We start from the raw sequence: 25,758 nt of genomic DNA, 5'->3' as shown, positions 1-25,758 counted from the left end.
TTATTTTTTTATAAGAGGGTAATTTATTCATTTGCGATATCACAAAGGACTGCTTGTATTTTTCACATGATATTATATATGTATATAACATATTGCATAAGCTAATTGGTCTACACTCTTCCATCCCAAGGGATTCTTGGAATTAAGACCACCTTGGTGGATCTATAACTTCTAGGTAACAACACCATAGACAACATCGAACAACATCGAACACATGCATCCTACCATAGAATCTCCCAACATGATCTGATAAAATAAACCGTTAAACACATCAGTCCGGCTACACTCTCCGGTCGAGTTCTCACTCCTCCCCCACTCTTCACCGCCGACGATACTTATTTATTTTCTATATTATTTTATATGTATGTCGTTGGAAAATTGGCACAGGACTAAATTTGATAGGCTCAAGCCCACAACTTCAACCCATCACCTGGAAGGCCTGAAACGACCTACCAATCCGATTCACCTATTACTCAACCCAATTTCTATTTTTAGATGATTGAAACCCTTCGCATTCTTATTCTTTTTTCTTGGCCGAATTTATTAAACCTCCTTGTATTCTTCCTTCTTTGATTTTTTGCGCGATCATTAATTGCTTCTCCCTATTTATGCACTACCTTTAGGAAGAAAAAGAATAGAGAAACAACTGAGGAAAAAATAAAATAGATAGTTAAACCTGAGTGGTTCGACGGTGCCTTGGTGGCCGTGCGTGTGTCTTGGTGGCATGGGTTAGCCTTGGTAGTTGTTGTCCCTTGGTGGGTTTAAGCAACCGGTGGTTGGGTTGCAGGCCTTTGCGGCACTGGGCTTCCCCATCGGATCCGACTCTTTGAGCCAAAATTATTTATCGTTGCTATCTTTTCTCACAATTCATATTAATCTATAATCGTTATTATATTGGTTTGTATTCCACTGTAATAATTCTATTTTTTTGTGGGCTTATTGTGGGAATAAATTCCCAACATATGTATTAAATGTATAAAATTTAAACTATTTATTTTTAAAGTATAAAACATAATGGTTATTTAAAGTTAGGATAAATATCACTTTTGATCCCTCAACTATGCCACTTAGTCAAATTTGGTCCCTCATGTTTCCCCCTCATCAGACTTAGTCCCTCAAATTTATAGATTCCATCAATTTTGGTCCATTCCATTATCTATCCGTTAAATTTAACGGATTTCGGGGGGAATTCTGCTGCCATGAAGACTCAAAACCATGACCTTAAAAGGTTGGCTACACCACTCCACCAAATACACCATTTCAATATTTTACTAAATGAAATATTACTTATACATAACTGAAAAATGAAAAAAGAAATATATTAAAATTTATTTCAAAATTATGTTGAAAAATCTTAAAATCAATCAACATCAATTATTGTTATCTTATATGTTCTGATAACAAAGATTAAAATATAACGAATCAAAACTACAGAAACACCAAACAATGTTATAAATCATAACACATAAAAATACATATAAAAAAAGATATAAAAGTCATAAAAAAATACATAAAACTAATGTCATCAAATACATAAAAGTAATTTGAAAATATTTTGAACATCAGTTAAAACACAATAAAAAAATTATTATCACATGAAGGGCCAAGCAGAAGTGGAAATAAGGAGAAGAAAAAATCATTTTTTAATTATATTTTAACTGAGAATAACAATTGTTCTGACTGATGTGTAGAATATTTTCGAGATTGTTTTTATGTATTTGTTTATGACTTTTATATCTTTTGTTTAATCTATTTCTATATGGTGTAATTTATTACATTATTTGGTGTTTATGTTATTTTGGTTGGTTTTTAATTTTTGTTATCAAGATACATAGGATGACAATAATTGGTGTTGGTTGATTTTGAAATTTTTTAGCGTGATTATGACATATTTTCTAACATATTTCTTATTTTACAGTTATCTATACATAATATTTCATTTAGTAAAATAATTAATTGGTGTACTTGATGGAGTTGTGAGGCCACTCATTTCTTTATGCAAGGTTGCGATTTTGAATCTTTATGGCAGTAGTTTTTTTTCTTTTTTAACAAATCCATTAGATTTTACGATAGATAACGAGAGGGACCAAAACTGATGGAATCTATAAACTTGAGACTAAGACTCTAAGTCTTGAGAGAGAAATATGAGGGACCAAATCTAAATATGTGACATAATTGAGGGAGCAAAATTGATATTTATCCTTTAAAATTAATTAGATCCTACATTACTCATTCTACAGTGGGATCACTCCAAGCAAGTTGTGTTCTTATTGGTTTGGCCTGTTTGAAGTAGGCGTCGCAGCAGGGTAGGTATGGGACGGACTTAAGACTCTTCCCGCCCTACCAACTTCAGCTTGGACCCAAGACTTGCCCGACCGCCCCACCTCAATCCAAAATTCGTCGGAGCGGGTCGAGCCCAATTGACTCGTTTTCTTTCTTTATTACTAGTGTTGATTGAAAAATGATTTTGAATGATTGACTAACTTCAGTTTTCAAATATATGTAAATTCAAAATTCTTCATCTCTTAATGTATCTATTTATTTGTTGAAAATGTGAGTTTGTGTCGACTTGAATTATGAATTGTCTAAATTGTAATTGATTTGTTCTTGACAAAAAATTTACTGTTTATAAGTAAACATATATTACTGACATATAAAAATATTTATTACAAAAATATAAAAATATATAAAAAAGAAATCATCTACTGCTAAGCACCAGGGGAAGGTATTCAAGGGATTCGGGAAATATTAGTAATACGTTAGTTCTACTACTACAATTGTCTATAAAAATATACAAAAAAAAAAAAAAATGAATACCAAGGGCCAAGGCGGGTCTTGGGCGCGGGTTCGGGGTGTATAGCATGGTCCCAAGCCCTGCTCCAATTGATCCTATGTTTTAGGATCCACAACCCGACTCGTAGCCGACTTTTGGATCTGAACCCGCCCGACTATTGAAGTCATTAATATTTTTTGCCATAGTGTAGTGAGGACGGATCTTATAAACAAAAATGATTTATATAATAAATGAGGGCATAACAAGCAACTTACCAACATTAATTACGTTAAAGCTTACAAGCGAAACGGCCGGGCACATGTACATTTCAAACATCGATCATGAGGGATATTAAAATATTGGATAAAATGTAGACACATGTCAACGTATGGGTCATTTGCACTTTGCCCTCAGTTTTTTTTTTTTTTTTACACTTTCTCACTCAACATTTTGATTTAGTTGCACTTTGTATTTTTTGAGGGCAAAATGCAAATGATCCCATACGTTAGGGAGTTGTCTGCATTTAATCCTTACAATTTCACCAAACGCACTCAGGCGCGTGTACACATGTGGATGAAATATTCTATCATTACTTCCCAAAAATATAAAATGCAACAAAATCAGAAGATTGGATGGGGAAATGTGAAAAAAAGGTTAGGGGGCAAAGTGCAAATGACTCCAAATATTGGGGGATATCTGTATTTTACTCTAGAAAATTATTATTAGCTACAATATTAATGGTTATGACTAAAAATTATGGTAAATAATTATTATTAGCCATTAGTTAAATAAAATCGACATAAAAACTCGTTTTTCCATCGTGAAAAATTATTTATCATAGTTAAGAGCCATGAAAAAAATATCTTTTTTAGCTTTTAACCATATTAAATATTTTAGTCACCCTCGTAAAAACCACAGTCAATAACCACTATGTAGCTGTGGGTCAATGACTATTTATTATTAACCGGAAGATGAAAAGAATTAGGAGCTGGCTGGTTTAAAGGAAACTTTAAAAGATGAGAAACTTCAATGAAGAAACTCCTATGAGTGCATATAGACTAAAACTGCCTTTCAAAAGTTGTATAGGGGTAAAATTGTCCGAAAATCAGCCAGACAACAAAAAGTAAGCAATTTCGTAAGTTACTGGATCTAAACAAAAATGGACATAGTTATCGGACTAAAATTAAAATTAGGCATACTTAGCGGATTAAAATAATACTTTTTCCACTTTTTTTTTAAAGAGTTTATAAGATCCAAAACATTTTATTTTGAGATCTTACATATCAGCTCTTTAAAAAAGAATTAGCCAAACAAATATTGAGATGTTTTGAGGAGCTTATAAAATATTTTAAAGAGCTTATAAACTCAGGTAATCACCTACTTAATCTTTTAAGTGCATACATTATTATCTAATATTTAAAATTAAGTAATTAGAGATTCTATGAGTAATTATATTTTATACGCAATTTCAATTTTTAATTAAAAAAATAGTGTTCTACTTGTCGATAACCATTTTTATTCTTACTACTTATTTATTTTTTTAAACCTTAAGTTAAATAAATTTATTCTAAAGTTAGATACTTCTTTCTTATTTGTATACAATTGAAATTTAGTTTACAACTAATATGTTAGTATGTAGTTATTTCTAAACTCTTACTTTTAAATGTTATCAATATTCTCAATTTTATAGAATTTACCTTATTTTAGTAATATTAATTTTACATTTTATTTTATTTTTTTGTATTCTTTCATTGATATATTTTTATTATTAAATATTTTAAGATTTATTGATATAATAATTGTACATTATTTTTAAGGAGAAATCATATAAATTTAAAAAGAAAAACTATTTAATGGTTCTAATTCCTCTCAACTTCTTCGATATATTTTTCATGGTCCAAGTGGTTTAGAAGTATTAGAACTATTAAATAATATTTTTTTTATAGAATTAATCATTCTTTTATAATTAATTCTAATTTATTATTAAAAAATTACTTAAGTAAGGATATGAGTGTCTTTTCACAATGAAGATCAAACACCTAGAGAATTTATACTTTTATACATAGTATAGATATGAAAGTAACACATATTTTAAAGATTTTAATTTTAAAACCTAAAATATGCACATTTAAATTTACAAAAAGAATTAATCTTTCAATAATATTATTATCTCGTGTTTGTATATTTATTTAGTATACATTTAAAAACTATATATACTTGTTAATATTTTATAAATAATAAGCCAGGTCTATCAGGTCCGAAGCAGGTCGTAAAGTTTTTAATAATTTTGAGCTTGACAGTCTTGTACTTACTATATGGGCATATAATATTTTTCTCGTCCATATATGTATGTTGATCTTTAGCTATTTTATAAAATTATAAATAGCCGCACAAACTCAAGTTGAATTCTTACATTCTGAGTTAAGTTTTTTTCACACTCACTTTCTCAATTTCCTTAACATTGTTATTGCAACTCATACAAAAACGTAATTTAAATAAAAATACACATATTAGTAATACAACGTAACTGCATATTTTATTAAATACCCAAATAAAAATTTAACTATTTACGCAATAACATATATAACATACTTGATGAATCATAACATATATCTCAAGAAAATAAAATCTTCGATTGTCTTTGTTAGAATTTAAAATATTTAAATGGAAAAAAAAACGTTTGGTCTTTTAATTTTTGTTTTTCATTAATTTTGGTCCATTAAGTATTACCATTATCAATTTTTATCATTAATTTGCAAAAATATGTAAATTTGGTCCAATTTTTAAGGTTTCTGCTCAAATTTTTCAGCAGTTTTTGCCAGAATCTGCCATGTGTCTATCGGAAATTCCACTTGGGCAATGAAATAGATGATGTGGCAATGATGTGGGATGAACTTGAATGGTTGAAAAATTTTGTTGCCAATGGGATTTGAATTTTAGTCAACTAAAATAATATTCAAACCCTTCACCACTTATGCTCAATTTGACAATTTGAATTTTTTGATTTTATTTATCCAATATAATTTATGTATCTAGAAGTATTTCAATAGATTGATAATATATTATGATGTATTAAATATTGTTAAACATGTGATATATTATGTTAATATAAACGATTATGTCAAATATCTAAATATTAGCATTAAAAAAGTTATATATTATTTATTAAAATACATAATATATATTGTTTGTTAACATATTTATAAATATTTCTAAACATACTATGTAAAATAATAAATTTATAAAATAAGAACAAGAATGTAAAATAATATATAAATATAAGCATTAAAAACAATATATCGATTTTCAAGTACATAAATATATTTTTCTGCTAAAATTTCAATATTTTTAGGTATAACTTTTTTATCAAAAAAAATAATATAACATAGTAGTTACTTAAAAATATTTAATACATTGTAATATTATTATAAATTTATATTGAAATACTTCTACATACATATATAAGTTATATAGCTTAATTGAGCTTCTAAAATACAATTTGGTTATAGCATAAGTCATAAAGAGATCAAAATTGATTTTAATTGACTAGGGTTCGAAGCCCATAAACTACAAAAGTTTTCAATTATTTAAGTGCATGCCACATCATCTATTTCATTATCCAAGTGAAAATTTCGACGGACACGTGGCAGATTCTCGCAAAAACTTTTGAAAAATTGAGCAAAAACCCTAAATTTGGACCAAAATTAATCGATGATAAAATTAAAAGGCCAAAAACTATTGAACTCTTACCTAATTAAAGATGCACTGACTGCTTCACCTTAGACATGATGTAGATTTAATCTAGCGTTAGGATGAGATGCAATGCGTAACGCCTAGTAAAAATTGATGCTTATTATAGAAGAAGTACAATAATACAAATGAGAGGATGTTGTCTATATATATGAATTTGACGGCCTTGCGACCGGCAAAATGTAACCGTTATAACATAGCCGTTATGGTAGCGAATTGCAACAAAAAATGAGATTGAACTAAAATAATTGTCGCAATTGTAGTGACCTTCTTGTCCGAAGTAAATTTTTGTTGCCATGGGTACAAAATTTATGAAGAATAAAAAGTTGTCGCAATTTCATAGAAAAGCGCGACCATTTGCGACCAACATAACAGGAGTCCAGATATCCAATGAATTTGACGACCACCTTGCAACGACATATATGGGGGACGAAATTACAACAATCTTATCCTTGCCATATGTTTGTGACGGAATTTTGCAACAAATTAGTCATCACAAGTTATCCATCCTAACTAATTTTTTTCTTCTAGTGTTATTAATTAATTAATTGTTAATACCTTTTCTCCTTAAATTGTTTTCTCAAAGTGATCACTATGTGGTTTCACGGTTCAAAGAGTATATGAAAGTGGATTTTAAACAAATCCATTCCCACAAGGGAGGAATCTTTGGGGGGGAAATAATAATAATATAAGCAAAAAGAAAAACTATAGTCACGTTTGTTATAATTTGATATAATTATAAATATTTTTTTATTATTTAAAAATTATAAATAATTTTCTAATTTTAACGTCACTAAAAGAATACATTATTGCCTACAGTTTAATTGGTATGGACTAAAAGTTGTGGTAAATGACCATTATTAATCATGGCTAAATAAAATGGATGTAAAATGTTACCTTATTCACCATTGCAAATACTAAAATATTTGTTATGGCTAAAACATTCGTAATAACTTTTAGCCACCCCTGCAAAAACCACAACTAATAAACTTAGTGTAACTATGGTCAGTAATTATTTACTACTGCTATTTCCGCTTATCCATGGTAATTAGCCATGGTTAGATGTTATATTCTTCTACTCGCCCGTCCAACAACGAGCCCTTTTCGTCAGTCCTTTTATTTATTTTTATAATTTTTTAAAATACTTTTTGTGGACTAATATGCCTTATGCAGCTTATTTACATTATCCACCCTTAATCTTTCTTACAATTTTTTTCAGATACTTTTTTTTAAAGAGAAATCAGCATAAATAAAATAATAATTTTAATGTTATCATTTAAAAATTATATAATTATTTTTTACATAAAAAATATTTATAATTATCTCAAATCTCGGCTCAACATTGTTGAAGATGCTGATAGCATCATTGGGTGGTGGCTTGGCTTAAGCTGCCTTTAGACTTTGGTGGTTAAAACGTAAAGTGTCAATTTCTTGAAAACGAAGCACAAATTGAGCACTATTCCAACAGAGTAACTTTGCATTACCACTGGATGCTCTCTCTAATCATTTCCACAAAAGGGAAAAATGGGAATATCATTTGCATTCAAGTCCCAAATTATTACCAAGATTCTGAGTAGATTGGTTCTACAGTAATTTGCCGACCAGCGTCTGGAAAGACTCCACTACCCTCCAAAGTGCATTACTGCATAGCCAAATTCTGGGGGGCAGGAATGGTATTTCGGAGGAACATCATTGATGAAGACAACCTTAGCATTTCCAAAAGAGCATTATCGGAGTTTGAATGCGGGGTTGGAGAAAGACAACGTGGGAAAAGGGCTTTGCTGTGACGTCTTGTACTTTGAGTGGAGGTACAATACATGTGTTGCCTGATGAGAGAGATGGATCAAGATCTCAAAATGAGTGTGGTGCATGGATCTCTTGGTGGACATGAGGAGCAGTGGATGAGTTCCCGAAAAGTCTTCCACTTCCAAAATTGCATGCTCCATCTGATTAGGAGAGAGGAAAAAGTTACTATAAACAAACTTTCATTATTCGACTACATAAAGTTCCATTATACAATCCCATTATATGTACATGCATATACATACATCAATCTGTATCTATATCCGTATACTACAATAATATACACTCCTTTTTTTCAGTATTCAGTAGTGTATCAGAAGGGTAGAAAAAGAGAAAGTAAACAGCCAAGAAAAGAGTTCTATAAGGAAGAGAGAGAGAGACAGAGAGAGGGAGAGAGAGAGAGAGACAGAGAGAGGGAGAGAGAGAGAGAGGGGGACTTGGGCTGAAAGTTGAAACCATTCACTATTCTCTAGCCATCACCATCATCATTGTACATATGTACAGCTTTTACTTACTACAACTAAGTCTTTACCCTGTCTCCCTCCAGACACACAATCAGGGTGTATGTTGTGTTTTCTGATTGTGATCTCTCTCAGTTTGTGTCAATTCTTCAATTCTTGATATTGGGAGAAGCTTTTTGCATCTGGGTTTTTCTTGAAGAGTTCAAGAAAGTGAGTTACTAGTGTTAAAGACTCGACTTTTAGCCCCTCTCATCTTTATATTCCTCATCTCGGCTCTCCGGATTTGTGGGCTACGAGAAATGACTGTGGAGAAAATTAGGGGTGACAATGAAAATAGTGACAATTTCCCAGTTGGGCTACGAGTTCTTGCTGTTGATGATGACCCAATTTGCTTGAAATTACTGGAAACTTTGCTCAGGAAATGCCAGTATCATGGTATGTTTTACTTCTGTTCCCGTTTCGACTGTTCTTCTTTTCCTTGATTTGTGGGACTAGTTTTCAAGATTCATTACGAACTTCCCGACTTGGCCGTTTTTCTCGAACTTTACTTGAAATCTCGACTAATGCAACTTCTTTGTTTCAACAAATCTTGGTTCAGAGTTGCTTATTTCTTTGTCATTACTTTTCAATCTTGTGAAGATTCTTTATCTGCACTTGTATTTTTATATGTATGCTCCCATGAGTCTCGGATTTCTGAAGCTGTGGTGTTGGGTAATGCTTCAATCTTTTATGAGCTAATGCTTTAATTTTAGTACATTAGGTTCTGGATTTTGTGGATCCAATTTTCAACTTTCCCAATTGATGTTCTTTTGACATTGAGAAGTGCTGATTTCAGCTTTGTTTTGGTTCCGTTTAATCTATAAATACCTACTGCCTTGGCTGGTTTTGGATTCTTGTTTTCTATTTAAACCTGATATTTAGCAAAATATTGTGTTTAACGAACTTGTGAGCAAGGTGAAATTTGTCCCTTTTTCCTGTTTTTTTTTCCTTGGTCTCAATGTTCCTTTTCTTTCTATTTTATGAATCCCGTAATTTTCATTTCGGTTATAAATGATAAAAGTTACTGGCCAAGTTCTTTGTTAGATGCTGTGGACCTCAAGGATGGTCTGTTTGCTACAGTAGAGGAATCACATTGTGCTAATCCAAGGATTTGTAGTGCACTTGTGTCTTAAGAATAAGAATCATGGTGGTCTTCAATGCGTGCATTTCATCCATAGGTATTTGTAATTAACTAAGTCAAAGTTTCACGCGAATGGTTCTTTTGGATTCACAGTTACGACGACGAGTCAGGCGAGGATGGCACTGAAGATGTTAAGGGAAAACAAAGACCGATTTGACCTGGTGATCAGTGATGTCCATATGCCAGACATGGATGGTTTTAAACTTCTTGAACTTGTTGGTCTTGAAATGGATCTACCTGTGATTAGTATGTTCCCATTCCTTTTCCTTCTCGTCTTCTTTGGTAATGTACTAAAGATTTAGACCAACTAACCTTCAGATATCCCTTTTGGGCTTTGAGTTTTGCTCCTGCCCACAATTTTGATTGATGAATTGCATGGATAATCATAAATGTTCATTATGGAATTTCTTTGTAATGCTGTGTTGTTGCAGTGTTGTCTGCAAATGGTGATCCCAAACTTGTAATGAAAGGGGTTACTCATGGTGCCTGTGACTATTTGGTCAAACCCGTTCGAATTGAGGAACTAAGGAATATATGGCAACATGTAATCAGAAGAAAAAAATTTGACTCAAGGAACCAGAATAAGTCTGCCGAACATGTAAAGTCACATCACGCTAGCAGAGAAGGTCACGGGTCTGCAACGATGGGTAATGCAGATCAGAGTGGGAAATTTAATAGAAAGAGGAAGGATGAAGAAGATGAAAGTGAAGATAATGGGAATGAAAGTGAAGACCCTGCAACACAAAAGAAGCCTCGGGTTGTCTGGTCTATAGAGCTTCATAGGAAGTTTGTTGCAGCTGTTAACCAGTTGGGAATTGAAAGTAAGTTCTTCCAACCCCCACTTACGTGATTTTGCATGTTTTTCTATATGCTTAAACCTTCTAACGTCTGTTACTTCATATATCCTTTACAGAGGCTGTTCCTAAAAGGATTCTTGACCTGATGAATGTCGAAGGGCTTACACGGGAAAATGTGGCAAGCCATCTCCAGGCACTAATTTTTTCTTCTCTGCTTCTTGTTTTTGCATTTGGTTAATGAAATATCTTTTCATCTGTCAGTAATGGACAAGAAAATTAGAATGAAGTGCTAAGTTAGTATCAGTAGTCAAGTATTCGGTGGTTCCAGTAGATTATATACTCAGTCCCAAATACTCCCTAGCAATGCTTCTAGCTGCTGAAAGTTGGTTAGCGTTGTTGGATTTTGCAGGATAGAGCTGCAAAGAATGGAGGAAAAGTTGAGCAATCCTTTGATCTTAACGTAATGACTTGTTTTACTTTGCAGAAGTACAGGCTTTACCTGAAAAGGATTAGTTCAGTTGCAACCCAGCAAGCGAACATGGTTGCCGCGCTCGGTGTTAAGGATTCCCCTTTCATGCGGATTGGTCCATTCGAGGGGCTCGGAGATTTTCGAACTTTGGCCGGACCAGGTAGACTTGCAAATGCTGGGTTATCACCTTATACAACTGGGGGTATGCTTGGTCGGCTAAATACTCCCGCTAATGTTAACCTTCATAATCTTACTCCACCGGCGCTACTCCAACCGACTCATGCCCAAAACATCACTGCTATTGGAGAAATGCATCCGATCCTTTCACCCACAAATCAAAGTCCAAGTTTATTTCAAGGAATGCCATCGTCGTTGGAACTGGATCAGTTACAACAGAACAAGTGCTCCACTGGAATCGTAAATTTCAATGCCGTAGACGATTCAAGGATGTATACAGCTTCCAATGCGTTCACGGACACAGGAACAGCAATTGGCAGCTCAACCAGTATCGTAAATGGCATCCAAGGTACTCCCGTGATGCTACACGGGAACTCCCAACAAACGCTGAGTGGTGGAGGATTTGGGTGTCACTCTTCTCACAACATGACCTCTTTCAGCTTGGAATCTCTTACTGCTGGTGTCAATGGCTCCTCTAATTTGCTGGATCCTGGTAGCATTGAATCATGTAAAGTTCAGCCAAACTCAGTACTTTCGACTGACCCATTTCACAGTCAGTTGCCCTTGAATGGCGTGAGAGAAAATAATTTCTCCAATGGTTCTTATTTACACAACAATCCTGTTGATATTTCCACCACCATGGCTTTGCCTTTTGAAGATTCAAGAGAGATGCAGTGCCAAGAAAGTTTGGTTGGGAATGTGCAGAATATTACTCAAACACCAAGCCAAAAGTGGTGTGAACAAGGGCAGAACTATTCTCACAGTTCAAAAACTACATTCGGTTCCTCAGACTCTTACATTCCTGCAAACGGCGCTGTGTCTCCCTTGAGCCGGAGTATGGGCCAGGATAGCGAAATCTTCAACCAGAAGACTGGCATGTTCATAAACAGCAGATCGACTGGAGGTGCTTCAAATCTTATGCAAAAGAATGAGAATGAAAAGTTGGCAACAGAATCAAGAGCAAGGTCGAACGAGAACTTCCTTTTGGAGCAACCAAAGTCGCGAGGATTCGTACCTCGTAGTTATGATTCATTGGATGCTATGATGAATGCTATGATCAAACGGGTATGACGAATGCCAGTAGTGATATCTGCACCAGCATACAGAACTTCACATGCATCTGATTTCCTTCGATTTCTTGTCTCTTCCTCGACTTGCACATCTTGCCTCTTATTTTAGTGCATGCATGGACGATCTTTGGTCATCACAAATGCGTTCTTTATCTTTGAAAATACTGCCTGAGACTCCCTCAAAGTCATCGGATTTTCTTTATCTGATTCTCGATCAGTATTAACATCCCTTGTTTTCTTGATGCATAGGAACAAGATGAAGCTATACCGAACTGCGACTTTGGATTTGATGATTACTCTTTCGGAGCAGCTATGTGAGGCTGCTGCCTACAAAGGCTTCCGCTAAACTTTGTCTATATGTGATCTGTCTTTTTAGTTCAGAATCTTTGTAGGATGTCTGATTTTATTCCTGTTTAGTTTTAATTTTTTTCCATCCCCAGTTGCAATTGAAAATTGCATCCTAGTTACTGTGTTGAGAAACTCGGAACTCGTTCTTAGTCGGATAAATTATGAATAAGGCAGTTCGGTAAGCACCATGCTTTCAAGTATGTTTTTTGGTCGATTATCAGCTGTGGCGGGGGCTACGCTCAAGCTTCCTTAAATGATCGAAACGTCTTCCAACATGGTGAAAATAACTAAACATTCCAAAGATCCGTGCACTCTTGGATTTGAATCTGCCCAGTTGACATCATTATTTTCATAACTGTTTGATTATTTTTAAATCGAATAATTATGTCGGATTGTAAATGTCAAGCTTTCCTTTTGTTTTTACACCATTACTCTTAAACTATTCTCATTCCAAGAACACTAACTTAAATATTGAAGGATTATTGTTAGAATTTATTCAATATTGTTCTTACTGACCTTTTTGTGAACGTAGGTTGCTTGAACCAAGCAAAAGTTGGGAAGTAAGAGCCCAGATTACTCAAGCATTGTGATTACTTGGATCTAAGTTCATAAAATGGCACATGATTTTTGCGTTGTTATGACAACACATACATGGGAAATTTTGTCTGATCATGGAAATAATGTATATTGGACTAATTTAAGAAGTTCTTGAGATACTTATTTAGAAATAAAAATAGTAGTAGGAATTTAATTTCACTAGTCTTACGTTTCTTTCATTTTTCTCTTAGAGGATGTTTGTCTAAACTTATTTAAAACATCATATAAATTCACTAATTTTACAAAATGTTTTAAGACTTGTAAGATGTTAATAAACGACATTTTGTGATTCATATGATCAAAATTGAAAGAGTTTGTTGAAATCTTAACAATAAGTTAGGAACTTCTTACCAAACAACTTCAACAGTTTATAAGCTCTCAAATCTTATAGAAATGTTTTGATCAGCTTATAAGTTCCCCAAACATCCTTCTCGATATAGAACTATGAGAAGTGCATGGTGAGATGCTACAATGAAAAGTTATCCTCAGAAAATTAGCTAAACATAAAGGAAGGCTTCCTATGCAACAAACCTTGCAATTTCTTGTAATGTAGAGCATTCAAATCCCTTATAAATTACATGGGATGCCAACAATGATATTTGTCTGAGACATATTTATAGTTTGGAGTACTTAGTATACTATCAGTGTAGCTGGGCTCTACTTGTGTGAGCCATATATTTAACCAAGACAGCATGAATATTGAATACAAGTAGCACGAAGAGAATACCAAATGAAATGATCAGAGATTTTTCTGCAAAATTTGCTTGCTCGATACTCTTTTAGTTCTCGTCTTTCCTGGATTCACATGTAGACAGCATTAGCAGAAAACAGAAATATATAAAATTTCTGTATGTAACTATTCCCCTTCCCAACCAAGTTGCCGTGCTCTTTGTTCCCACAATGTCGTCATTTTCTTCTCCTTAGTGAGCAGCACCTGGGCTCGTTCTCTGGCTCCCTCACAAGTTTCTGTAGCAGCATTGCATTTCTCGGCTTCCCTCTGATACTGGGAAGCCAATCTTTTTGCCTCACCTAATGTAATGTTCATATGATGAGAGTGCTCTTCGCCTACCGTTTCTTGCAACTTTAGCTCTTCGGACAGTAAGTCCACAAATTGCTTCTCCATCTCTTCTTTGAGATCAGGGTCATCTTTTCCACAATCTATGCCAATTGAGAATTTTCATCATGTTGTAGTTGAAAAAACTTAAAGAAATACTGAATAGAGTTGCACTCAGATGCAAAACGTCTGTAGTTACTCTCCCAGGCTTTAAATAGCATGATATCAATCCAACATTTGGAAGATTGTTACTTTATCAAATATCATGTAAACTGAACTTTTAGCCAAATTTTGATCATCTTCATATGTATCATTAAAAGGAGCTTAAAATATCTACCAAAATAACAGGAAATAAAATGAGCTCAAAACGTTGAAGCATTATTACTCAAACTTCTAATTCAGTCAAAGCGAGACCAGAAAAGCAAGCAAAGTAGGTGCCATCTTTTTAGAATCTTTAGAATAAGTTGTCGAATTATCCACGATGAAAATGAAATCCTATTTTTTCATGCACACCCATAAAAGGATGCTCGCAAGGTGAAAGGAGTAGTAAAGAGAGGAAATCTTCCTACAGACTAACCTGTAACAGAGAGATTAGCCAAGCCTGCAAGAAAAAGAAAAAACAAATTACAAAGTGTCAAAGTTGGGTTCTCTAATTCCACAAGACCAAATTAGACTGCAATTTATAAATACATCCAAAAAGAAGAAGGATAAATGGCAAGAGTAAAAGCGAGAAGAATTACTAATGTCTAGTAAAGAATAAGATACAGGATTTCGTCTATTAAAACAAAGCTGTCAGTTTAATAGGTAACTTTCAATACTTTTTAATTTATTGCTTGAAAGTCAGAGAAGGAAGAGGGAAAGTAAAGACCTAACTGATTACAGTTCTCGATAGCACAAATTCAATTTCAATTCTCTCATTTCCCCTCCCCTCAAGCAGCAAGCCGGAGGATGGTTTCTAATAACACAGTAACCCATCTTTAACAGGTATAGGGATAATTACACTATTATTCCGTGTTAAGATAGCTAAGATAATGAACTCAACTTATGCGTCCCTATACTGATTATTTCATAATTCACGGACTCTCGGCTTACAAAAATAAAACATAGCAACCAATAACCAGTGGAGTTCCATGATACTAATACTTTACTAAGAAAGCACTTGTCATCGACAAAGATACACATCTGACACAAATAATGGGCACAACAGTTTATGTCGTGATGATTACTTATTGAAATAATATTTGTCAAATTAGAAACCATGGATATAGTGGTGCATGGATGCAGTATTAGATGTCCAATAAACTCAGCTCTACATGGAAGCTAAAGTAAGTGATACTCTATCCTTTCTCTTGTGCTAAAACTTTCCTTGAAATATCCCTAACTCTATTAGCAATCAGTATATAACTCGATGTGATGAATGTTTTTCTTTTTCATATCTTGTCTTTACATTTGCATAAGTGTGTCTGTGATATTTTCATTTAGTTGCACAAGGAACCAATTCATATATGACCTCAAAGAATCGTTGTGCAAAAGGATAAAAAGAAATAACACATTGAAGACGTATAACATATGCTTTTAATATTACAAACATTACAAATACTCCCTATTGCTATTAAACATTAGACGTGTCTTTTCACTAATTCCATCAACTTGACTGAATTTCAGCGGTCAAGGGGGGAGGGCACTAGTAATATTTGTATTAAGAGCAGAGGTTTGTGTAATTATGAGTACAACCTTAACAAGTCAAGCTATTCTGTGATGAAGATCGTCCAAAAGGATGGTGCTTGAGGAAGTGAACAAACAGAAATACAGGTTACCATGCACATATGATAAGAGAAAGGATAAGAACAAGAAATGCAAACGATCAAGTAGAAAGCTTAAAGAACTATTTGGTATCAACTATCTAAATCATGAATCTGATGAAGGACCCCCACCGTTCCGGTGGTTTCTTTTTTAAAAAAAAAAAAAAAAATTCTGATGAAGGAGATCCCATTTACACATGCATTTTAACTTGCAAGAGAATAAAGAACAAACCCCACTGGATCTATCTCACACCTGTAGAACATCAATAGTATGGCTACTTATCAATAAGGTTCGCACTATACTGGCTTCCTTCTAGAATGTCATTTAAGATCTGTAAAAAGGTCATCTATACAAAGTATAAAGTGTGCGAACAAAAGCATATCTCCAAGCTAACAAAAGCCCAAAGATTACATAAGCTATTAATATCCTTGCTAATCTGTATTCTGGATTTGCATCAAAAAGAAAGGAAGTCTATTATCTCAGAATTAACCAAGGCACCCTCACTAATAACTTCTAAGGACATAGTACTGAAGTACTGGGGGACCATAGTTGCTAATAGCGCATGGCACACCATGGCGCAAGGGTCCTCTTGAGCCATGGCGCATGGCGCAATGCGTGCCTTCTTAAAGCATGGTGCACATATACAAAAATAAATTATATATTTCATACATCAATATATTTCACATAAAAATGCACAAACAATTAAATATAAACACTAGAAATTATTTTAATCATCATACTATAAAAGAAATATGCAAAACAACAAGTCTTACGGAAAACAAAGAGTTCGAAATATGCAAAACCATTAAACAAATCCTAGATAGTCAAAATGAAAATAAACATAAAATATCCATCACTCATAGTAGAATATCTTCTCTCCTTTCTTTTAGGAAAGGTGTAAAACAGTAAAACCCTAATGTCTTCCCCCTTCAGCTTATTTTTTGTGTAAATTTCTATAATTTTTCTTTAAAAAAAAAAAACTAAACTAAAGGCTGGCTTGGAAACCTAGCCTTTATTTATGCTGGGGGAAGCCCAACATTTGAAAAAACTGGGTTTCGCCCAGCTTTTTTCAAGCCCCAGCCTAAAAGGGCTGGGGCTTGCATATGGCACGACTCTGCGCCAAGAACAATGGCGCAGCATGGTGGGCCATGGCGTCACCATTTGCAAGGGATATGCCATTATATAAAAATGGCGTTGAGGCCCGCACCTTGCATTTACAACTATGCGGTGGACCGTGGAGCTTCTCATGTAGTGATGATAACAGACGACTGTCCTAATTGCTTGATTTCCACTTAAGGATAGCTGAGAAAAATAATGTATGAAATAAAAGAAATTACCCAGTGATTGAGTTCTGAAAGATCATGGAAGTGTATGCCAGAGATAGGATTCCCACGTAATCCAAAGCATAATTGACATAAATCTACATGTATAGAGCTAACTAGATTATCTAGAGGCTGACTAAAAACAAAGAGGATGGTTTTGCAACTTCCAACGTGATCCAATCGATCATTTTTACAGTCAGGTGTATTTTCCTCAGTTATGTGTCTGTCATAATAGTCACATAGAACCACATTTAAAGAAAAAACATTGTCTTATTATCCTTTCTCTTTCCTCGACCTCACCATGCTTCTCTCAAGCTCTCTTTTTATGCAGTTAGCTGAAAGCTGAAACCAAACTAGGTATCCATTCTTTCCAAACTAGATCAAAAGAGAAGTGAGACCTCCCTTCCTCATTCATTATATTTCAGAATAGCAAAGTACTTTCAACTGTCTCTCAAACTTAACTCATCTTACTAATAATAATCCCAATAGTTTAATATAGGTCGTCTTCTACTAACATTTAAGCTACAGTACTCAGACATTATTCAAGCAGCTGAGGCAACTGCCAATTCCCTGTGTATCTATTACTTCAACGTCAACAACTTTATCCAGGAGACCGATTTTGATAATCGAACCATCATACAAGATAACAGCAAGTATATTGCCATAAACCTTTTTACATCAGAGAAGTACTAATATGTTGAATGTGTGCTATAAAATCGAAAGCTTTTTTAATGCTAAGAATCTTGATCATGAACCTAGGAAAGTATATGCATGGGAAAGAGAGGGGAAATAAAGCATGCCTCTATTCATTTTAAGAACATCAACACCCTGACCCTCATTGTCGGACTGATTGGACAGTCACCTACATTATCATCAATTTTCTTGCAGCTTAATATCAAACACCCATTTAAGGAAAATCAGAAAGTTGAGTGCTAGTGGACATATGACCAATAAATATAAAATTAATGTAAGAGCCAAAACAACTACTTATCTGTACCCTAGGTAGCTCAACTAATCAGCACTTTAGTACAACAATAAGAACTTTTGTTATTCGTTTTGTTGCTGAAGTGCGATGAAAAGCTACAAAATTTGCGTAACTGGCAAACAGTTTTTGCCACTTCTAGAAATCCAAGCTGGATCTTGGTGTTGAATTCAATGCAAGCCATCGATTACCAGTAATAATGCAAGCCAAACACAAACACAACTTGGTATTATAATGAGATCCAACAGTTCTCATGAATCCCATTACCACCATGCTAGTTATAGTTCCCCAACCCCCCTCCCACCCTACTGACCCCCCTGAACAAAAGAAAAGGAGCAGCGTAACAGAAATATATACACCACCCTACGATGGAAGGCAAACATGATCTGTTGTCACACAAATTTATAGGATTTCAGCTGTTAGGGCGAGTTCATAGAAGAAAACAGCTTAGATATGACAATAGCAGAAAAAGTACACGAATCCCCAAGAACCCAGAAACTATAATCACAAACAAGAAATCAGAAATTGGTCATACCAGGAACAATCTGAAAAAGGGATTGAGGGGGAGCACAATTGCAAATGCATGGAGCACAAGCTGCCGAAACCCCTTCCAATTTCAAACCTTTCTTGAATTTAAAATACAAAGCCGGCCCAGATACACAGAGTGCAGAAACCACTGCAAAAATCACCAAGCAACACCGCAAGCAAGCCCCGGATCTCCTACTCATCTCTCTCTCCCCTCCTCAGTCTCAGTGTGTGCGTCTGTGTGTGTTGGAAGAATACGAGATCTAACAGTGGTTCATCGCATTAAATTAAATGGGCATCCCGGATCTATCTGCCCTGCAACCTATTTATCAACGCGGACGGTAGAATTGTTTACTCTTTTGTAATGGTTTGTGAAATCTTGGAAACAGTCCTCCTTCAACCCAATTCTCATTTCTCAAATATTACAAAGTACTACTCCAAGTATTTGTATTTACTTTACCTGCCCCTGTGATCCACCTGGTTAAACCTGTATTTCAAGTGTAAACACGATTTTATATCATTTTGCTCTTTTTTAATAATTTTCTCATATTAAACAAACGTTTTCATAAAAGTTATAATCTGTATTTTTCAATTTCTTTATAATATTTTCATCTAATTAGTACTTATCCTCGTTAAATATTTTTTTTTAATTTCTTCAACTAATCTTAAGAATGTTAATTTTAGAATTTAACTACAATTTATATTTTTATAATCAATTATGAAATTCACAATTACTTTTTCTTAAAAAATTAATTATTTCAAAATCTACCTAAGAAAATCTAATATTCGCTGTAATTAATATTTTAAAAATTAAAATATAGACCGAACCAAATAAATTATGGGGTTATTAGATCATCGGTCTAATTATTTGAATCAATATAAAAGAAAAATTAATTGACCTGGCCGTAAAAGCACGCAAACACACATAAATATGCATATCTTTATATTATTATAAAGAAAAGAGATGCTATAAACACAAAATGACGATTTTGACAGTGGTGTACTAATTTTTTATGATCCAAAAAATGCCCTTCAACCGATAAGATTATTAATTTATTCAACTTCTCAAATTTTATATTAACTTAACTACCCAATTATAATATTTTATTTTTATTTATAATATATAAAAAATTATTTATTATATGCACGCTAGGACGGCTAATATAGAAAAGTGTCTTTGCACTCGCAAACGGTGGTTTATGTTACCATGTCAAAAGAAATTAGTTGATAATACCCTTAAATTAATTTCTTTTTGCTTTTCCATTTCTTTCATTTTTCTTTTTTCAAAATGTGACATATTGGTTTGTATTATTATTCTTGATGTGCACAAAAATAGGTTGGCTAAAAGAGTCCTAAGCAGCCCAAGAAGAAGAAAAAATGCAAGGGTCATGATGCTCCCAAGGGGTCTAGTTCGGAGAAAGCTCAAGAGGCCTAGACAGACCTCCTCAAAAAACAGAAGTCCAACCGGCCTAATCTACGAGGGCCCTAATTCAAGAGGTCTCACAGGCTCATAAGGAGGCCTAAACAGACACCCCCAAAAAATAGGGGACCAGCGGACACCTGGCAACCCCCCTAAAGAGAAGGACTATAAACCATAATAGACTTGAAGTCCAGTTGGGAGAAGGCTCCTCAACCACCTCCCTGAAAATCTAAGGGGGACTAAACCTTATCCTTCAGAAGATTGCAACATACTACAACAACCTCCCCGAATCTGGGGGGTATCCTCCAGCTAACCCTCAAATTTGAGGAGTATCAACCAGTCACTGGAGGACTTTGCATCAAATTTGAGGGAAGGTCAGCATTATCCAACAACTTTGAGGGTATGATCCTTCGAATTCATGATCTTCTCCAACAATCTTGTGGTTGTCTATAAATAAAGCACTTTCCTAATAGGAGAAAAACAATTCCAACACTTCCACATTAACAAATTCAAAGGGACACTCATCCATGCCCTCACACGTTCATATATTCTTCACTTAAATCTACCTACTATATTTTTTACCCTTTTTACTACCATGTTAGCTTAATGGAGTATTATAATATCATACTTAAAAATTGATATTTATTGTACACAAAATCTAAGAATCTCACTTTTTGTAAGTGTTTATTTTATTTTATGTGAATTACTGTAATTTATTCGTTCTTAATTATTTCTTGAGTTGATATAATTTGCTTACTCATTTTAATCATATTAATATATTAGTTGAATCTATATATAATTTAAAAAAAAAGCCATACACCATAGAATAATGATTTAGAAAAATTCAAATTTTATATGGAAAAAAAGGTTCATGTTTCAAATAAAATTTACTTGACTAAATTAGATAATTTAAATTTTAAATATACATAATTAGAATTAAATCAATAATTATTAATTAGTTTAATTCAATTAGTTATAACTTATAAGTTAACCCAAATTTTAAGTTGAATTTTATAAAAATGATTTTTTTTAATTTTTTAAATTATTTAATGCGAATTAAGTGGATCGGATTGAAATAATGCACTCATCCTTTTCAATCTTTTTCAGTTCATATCAATTTTTAAAATGAACCGAACTGTCGGTTGATATTCGATTAGATTGATCGAACGGCCAGATTTGATCCAATTTTAAAACCACCGACGTCAATAGAATTCCATAGCCAATCCAAGACACGTCACCTCGGGCAAAGGAAAGACAAACAATTGGAAGTTGGACTCGTCACTCACCATAGAATTTAAGAATAATTACCTTCACACCCCTAATTTATAATTTATTTATATAAAGCACTCATTTTTTGTTTTTGTAATAATAAAAATTACCCCAACAACAAAAAATAAGAATACAGTAAAACCTCCATAAATTAATACTCTATAAATTAATAAACTCTCTAAAATAATAAAATCTTCCGGTCCCGACTTGGGCCTTTATAAAAAATCATCAAATTTGATAAGATAATAAGATAATAATTTTTCAGAAAATTCCTTTATAAATATTAGGTCCCATTAAAATTCTAAATTAATAATTAATAAATATTACAATTATAAATATTATGGTAATTTATTAAAATATGAAGTATGTAATGCTTTACGCATTTGATCATTCATGGATGATTTTGCGATGCCTTTTAGAAGAAAAGACATGGTTAGATGTCATGAATTGTTTTATTTTCATATTGAGATTTAAGTATATGTTTCATCATCATGCATGAATATATTTAATTGGCTATAATAGTTATTTAAGTGCAACGAATTAATGTAAACATGTATATTTAAGTAATTTCAATGAATTGATACATGCGTCTACGAATATAATAGTTAATTGTATACAATATAAATATATTTAATTAGTTACAAAGAATTGATTGATGCATGAACATAATCAATGAAATATATATGAATTCATTTATTTTCAATACATATGTACTAAATTTGTTAAATTTAAAAAGTCTCTCTTTTAATTAATAAAATATTAATTTATCGATAAATTAATATCTCTCTAAATTAATAAAAATTCATGGTCCCAAGATTATTAATTTATAGAGGTTTTACTGTAGTTCTGTGAAATATTTAATGGTCCAAATCAACTAAGGCCCAACCAATCCCTCTTGGATGGCTAGTCTCTAATCAAAGTTGCTTGACCCAATTGAAATCCGTCTATCCGACCCGCTTACCTGGTTTGACTTCTACCTCTTTCTTTTTCTGTCAAACACTAAAAATTTAAGTGCAAATTCATATTTACCTTCGATTGACTTATTACGGGTTTATTGAATATCAAACAAATAGTTTCTCTTACCAAACTACTTTTATACATTTTCACATGATAATGCATATGAGGAGGTATCTTCATTTTATAAGAATAGTTTGGTTAAAAAAGATTTATTTTACCTACATTAAATCAGTAATAAGTAATTTCGAAATTTTTTTATTTTGTTTTGTTGCTATTTTAGTAAATATAATGAATTTTGACTAATCAATAAATTTATTTGTTAGACAAAAATAAACATTAGGAGTATTAAATATAATTTTTTAAATTATAAAAAATATACGTATAATTGCATCAAACGATAGGGAAACAGTGTAAGTATCCGTAATTAAAAAGAAAATAAATCGCCACGCAAGATTCTTACTTTTTACCTCACCTAAAAGCTAATAAAATTCTTGGGTGGGAAAAATCCGAAACTAGAGCATAGTGTCTGATTTTATTTTTGACCCATCTCCAACATGGACCAAAGCATAGTAAATATTTGCTTTGATTTGTTTTGAAAGTTCTGGTGGTGTTTTGAAATATTTTGGAACAGTGCCCCATTTATTTTTTGTCAAAATAAGTCTACACTAATTATAAACCCTACAATTAAAAAAATTATATATATACTCATACATATAATAATTATATATAAAAAAGACATGATTTGATAACGAACAGTAGTTTTTGTCTCCCACTAAACAATAGCAAACATACCATACTTATTTTATAGGAAAAAGTATTATTTTAGTCCTCTAAGTATGCCTAATTTTAATTTTAGTTCGATAACTATATCCATTTTTATTTAGGTCCAGTAACTTATGAAATTGCTTACTTTTAATCATCTGGCAGATTTTCGGACAATTTTACCCCTATGCAACTTTTGAAAGGTAGTTTTAGTCCATATGTACTTATAGGGGTAAAATTGTTCGAAAATGTGCCAGACTAAAAGTAAGCAATTTCGTAAGTTACTGGGTCTAAACAAAAATGGACATAGTTATCGGACTAAAATTAAAATTAAGCATACTTAGCGGATTAAAATAATACTTTTTTCTATTTTATATTATCTCCAAAAATAAATTCAAACATATACACTATCTCTAATACATACTTATTTATCTTTATTTTTATCTCTCTATTTTCACAAAATCACGTCAAAATAAATTAAAAATAAAACCAAACATAATTGAGTATTTTAGCAAGAACAGAACTATTTCTTGTTTGAATTCTCCCAATCGACATGAGGACGTGGCAGTAAGGTACAATCCAATTGCACAACTTTCCAAGAACGCACCGCACCGTATCTGATTCTTGAACCAGTAACCTTCCCCCTCTTGAAGCCATAATCAATCTTCACCTCTCTAATACACACACGTACAGCCAGCATGCTTACATTTCTGGGTTTACTTTCTTAATCAGGAAGCAAAGAAAGGTTCCTGTTGACATTGAATTCTCTCCCATTTGGTAGCTAGTAATCTCGTACGTTGGAACAGAAAGAACGAGGAAGGGATAGAAAGAAGAAGAGAATAGGAAAAGGGTCTTGAAGATGGTGAAGATCACGGCTTTGATGTTACTAAAATGCAGCCCGGAGGGTTCTGATCCCATTATATTAGCAAACGCTTCGGATCTCAGCAGTTTCGGGTTCTTTCAACGGCCCAGCGTTAGGGAGTTCCTTGTTTTCGTGGGTCGGACCGTGTCTAAACGGACTCCGCCGGGGCAGCGCCAGTCTGTCCAGCACGAAGGTCCATTACGATAACACTTTTTCGTGTTCTCCGTTTTCTTCAATCTGTGTTTTCTGTCTGTTAGTTTATGCGTAACTTGATGATTTGAAGGGATTATGCTTGGTTTTGATTCATGTAGGTTAGTATTCTGAAGGAACTATGTAGCTTGGTTGTTTTGGTTTCGCTTTTTGTTAATTGCTTTCTGCTAATTTATACATTTTTTTGCTTTGGTTGGGAATTGAATTATGGAAATATAGTTTGGGTACTCTGTTTTTTAAGGTTTCTCTTGAAAATGGCTTAGGAATTTTGTTTGCGCTATTCTCTAATCTGTTCTCTTTTGGGGGTTCTCAATCGCTGGAAACCTGGACCTGTTTCTGATTGATTGTATCCTTTATCTGTGTCTGATATTACAATGTAGTTGGTATTATCTCGATTATATTTGATCTTGAATTGTGGTTTATTGGCTTTTCATTCATTTTGTCCATGATGGTAATGATCAGGGGTCTGACCTCTCACCTATAAAGTTTAGCACTGACAAATAAACTCCATGAAGGAAGAGAGGTGACAGGATGAGGGAATAAAAAGTTAAACATGGAAGTCATAGAATGTCATTCTTATTGGGACTACACATGGCAAGAGACAAAGAAACATTTTTTATTTATTTTTTACCTGTAGGTTTCCCAAATTTTCCTCCAACCTATTCGGATTTTTTGAAGCAACTGCCATGGGGCTATACCTTATGATATGATTGGTTTTTGGTGAATGTTAAAGTTGATAAGAATTTTTTGCACCATGTGACATGAATTCAGCATTGGTATTAAGTACACATGTAATTTGTTATGCCTTTGAACAGAAATAGTTAATTAGTCATTTTTGGCCTTTGTTGTTGACTAAAGTTATGAGAGGAAGTGGCATCAAGCTTGCTGGAAACAATTGGTTGTCGTTAGTGAGGATAACCAATGTAATACAATTTTAACATATTTGGTAGGGATGAATGACCCATGACCAAGAGGGCAGTGGGGAAGATTATCATCTGGTTATGGCTTGCTGCTGATATCCGGAATGTGCTTGATGTTTTCCAAGATCTGGTATTTATAAATTTTGAGAATATGGTTTACTTGTTTTGACCCAGTTATTGGGGTTTACTTTTGGTAGAACCTGATGCATGGATTTAGACAAGGAACAAATGAATTTAGCCTGCTGAA

General features: G+C 33.4%; 3 protein-coding genes across 3 annotated transcripts in view; 2 read left to right on the top strand and 1 right to left on the bottom strand.

The window, feature by feature from the left end:
- LOC105166376 (two-component response regulator ARR12) lies at positions 8,642 to 12,827 on the top strand. Its single transcript, XM_011085713.2, has 6 exons — positions 8,642 to 9,222; positions 10,061 to 10,213; positions 10,399 to 10,788; positions 10,881 to 10,957; positions 11,249 to 12,475; positions 12,730 to 12,827. Exons 1-6 carry the CDS (start codon positions 9,087 to 9,089, stop codon positions 12,796 to 12,798), a joined length of 2,052 nt encoding a protein of 683 aa, XP_011084015.1. The 5' UTR covers positions 8,642 to 9,086; the 3' UTR covers positions 12,799 to 12,827.
- LOC105166375 lies at positions 13,947 to 19,513 on the bottom strand. Its single transcript, XM_011085712.2, has 3 exons — positions 19,122 to 19,513; positions 15,057 to 15,080; positions 13,947 to 14,583 (listed from the first exon to the last, which is right to left on the bottom strand). Exons 1-3 carry the CDS (start codon positions 19,312 to 19,314, stop codon positions 14,282 to 14,284), a joined length of 519 nt encoding a protein of 172 aa, XP_011084014.1. The 5' UTR covers positions 19,315 to 19,513; the 3' UTR covers positions 13,947 to 14,281.
- Positions 24,115 to 25,758, top strand: part of LOC105166374 (VAMP-like protein YKT61) — a 6,676-nt gene continuing 5,032 nt past the window's right edge. Inside the window, exon 1 of the mRNA XM_011085710.2 lies at positions 24,115 to 24,574. Coding sequence (XP_011084012.1) covers positions 24,379 to 24,574 — 196 coding nt within the window. The 5' untranslated portion in view covers positions 24,115 to 24,378. The remainder of the gene's footprint in view (positions 24,575 to 25,758) is intronic.

The sequence above is a fragment of the Sesamum indicum genome, linkage group LG7 (assembly GCF_000512975.1).
Source record: "Sesamum indicum cultivar Zhongzhi No. 13 linkage group LG7, S_indicum_v1.0, whole genome shotgun sequence".
NCBI lineage: Eukaryota > Viridiplantae > Streptophyta > Magnoliopsida > Lamiales > Pedaliaceae > Sesamum > Sesamum indicum.
This window is presented reverse-complemented; position numbering and strand designations above follow the sequence as displayed.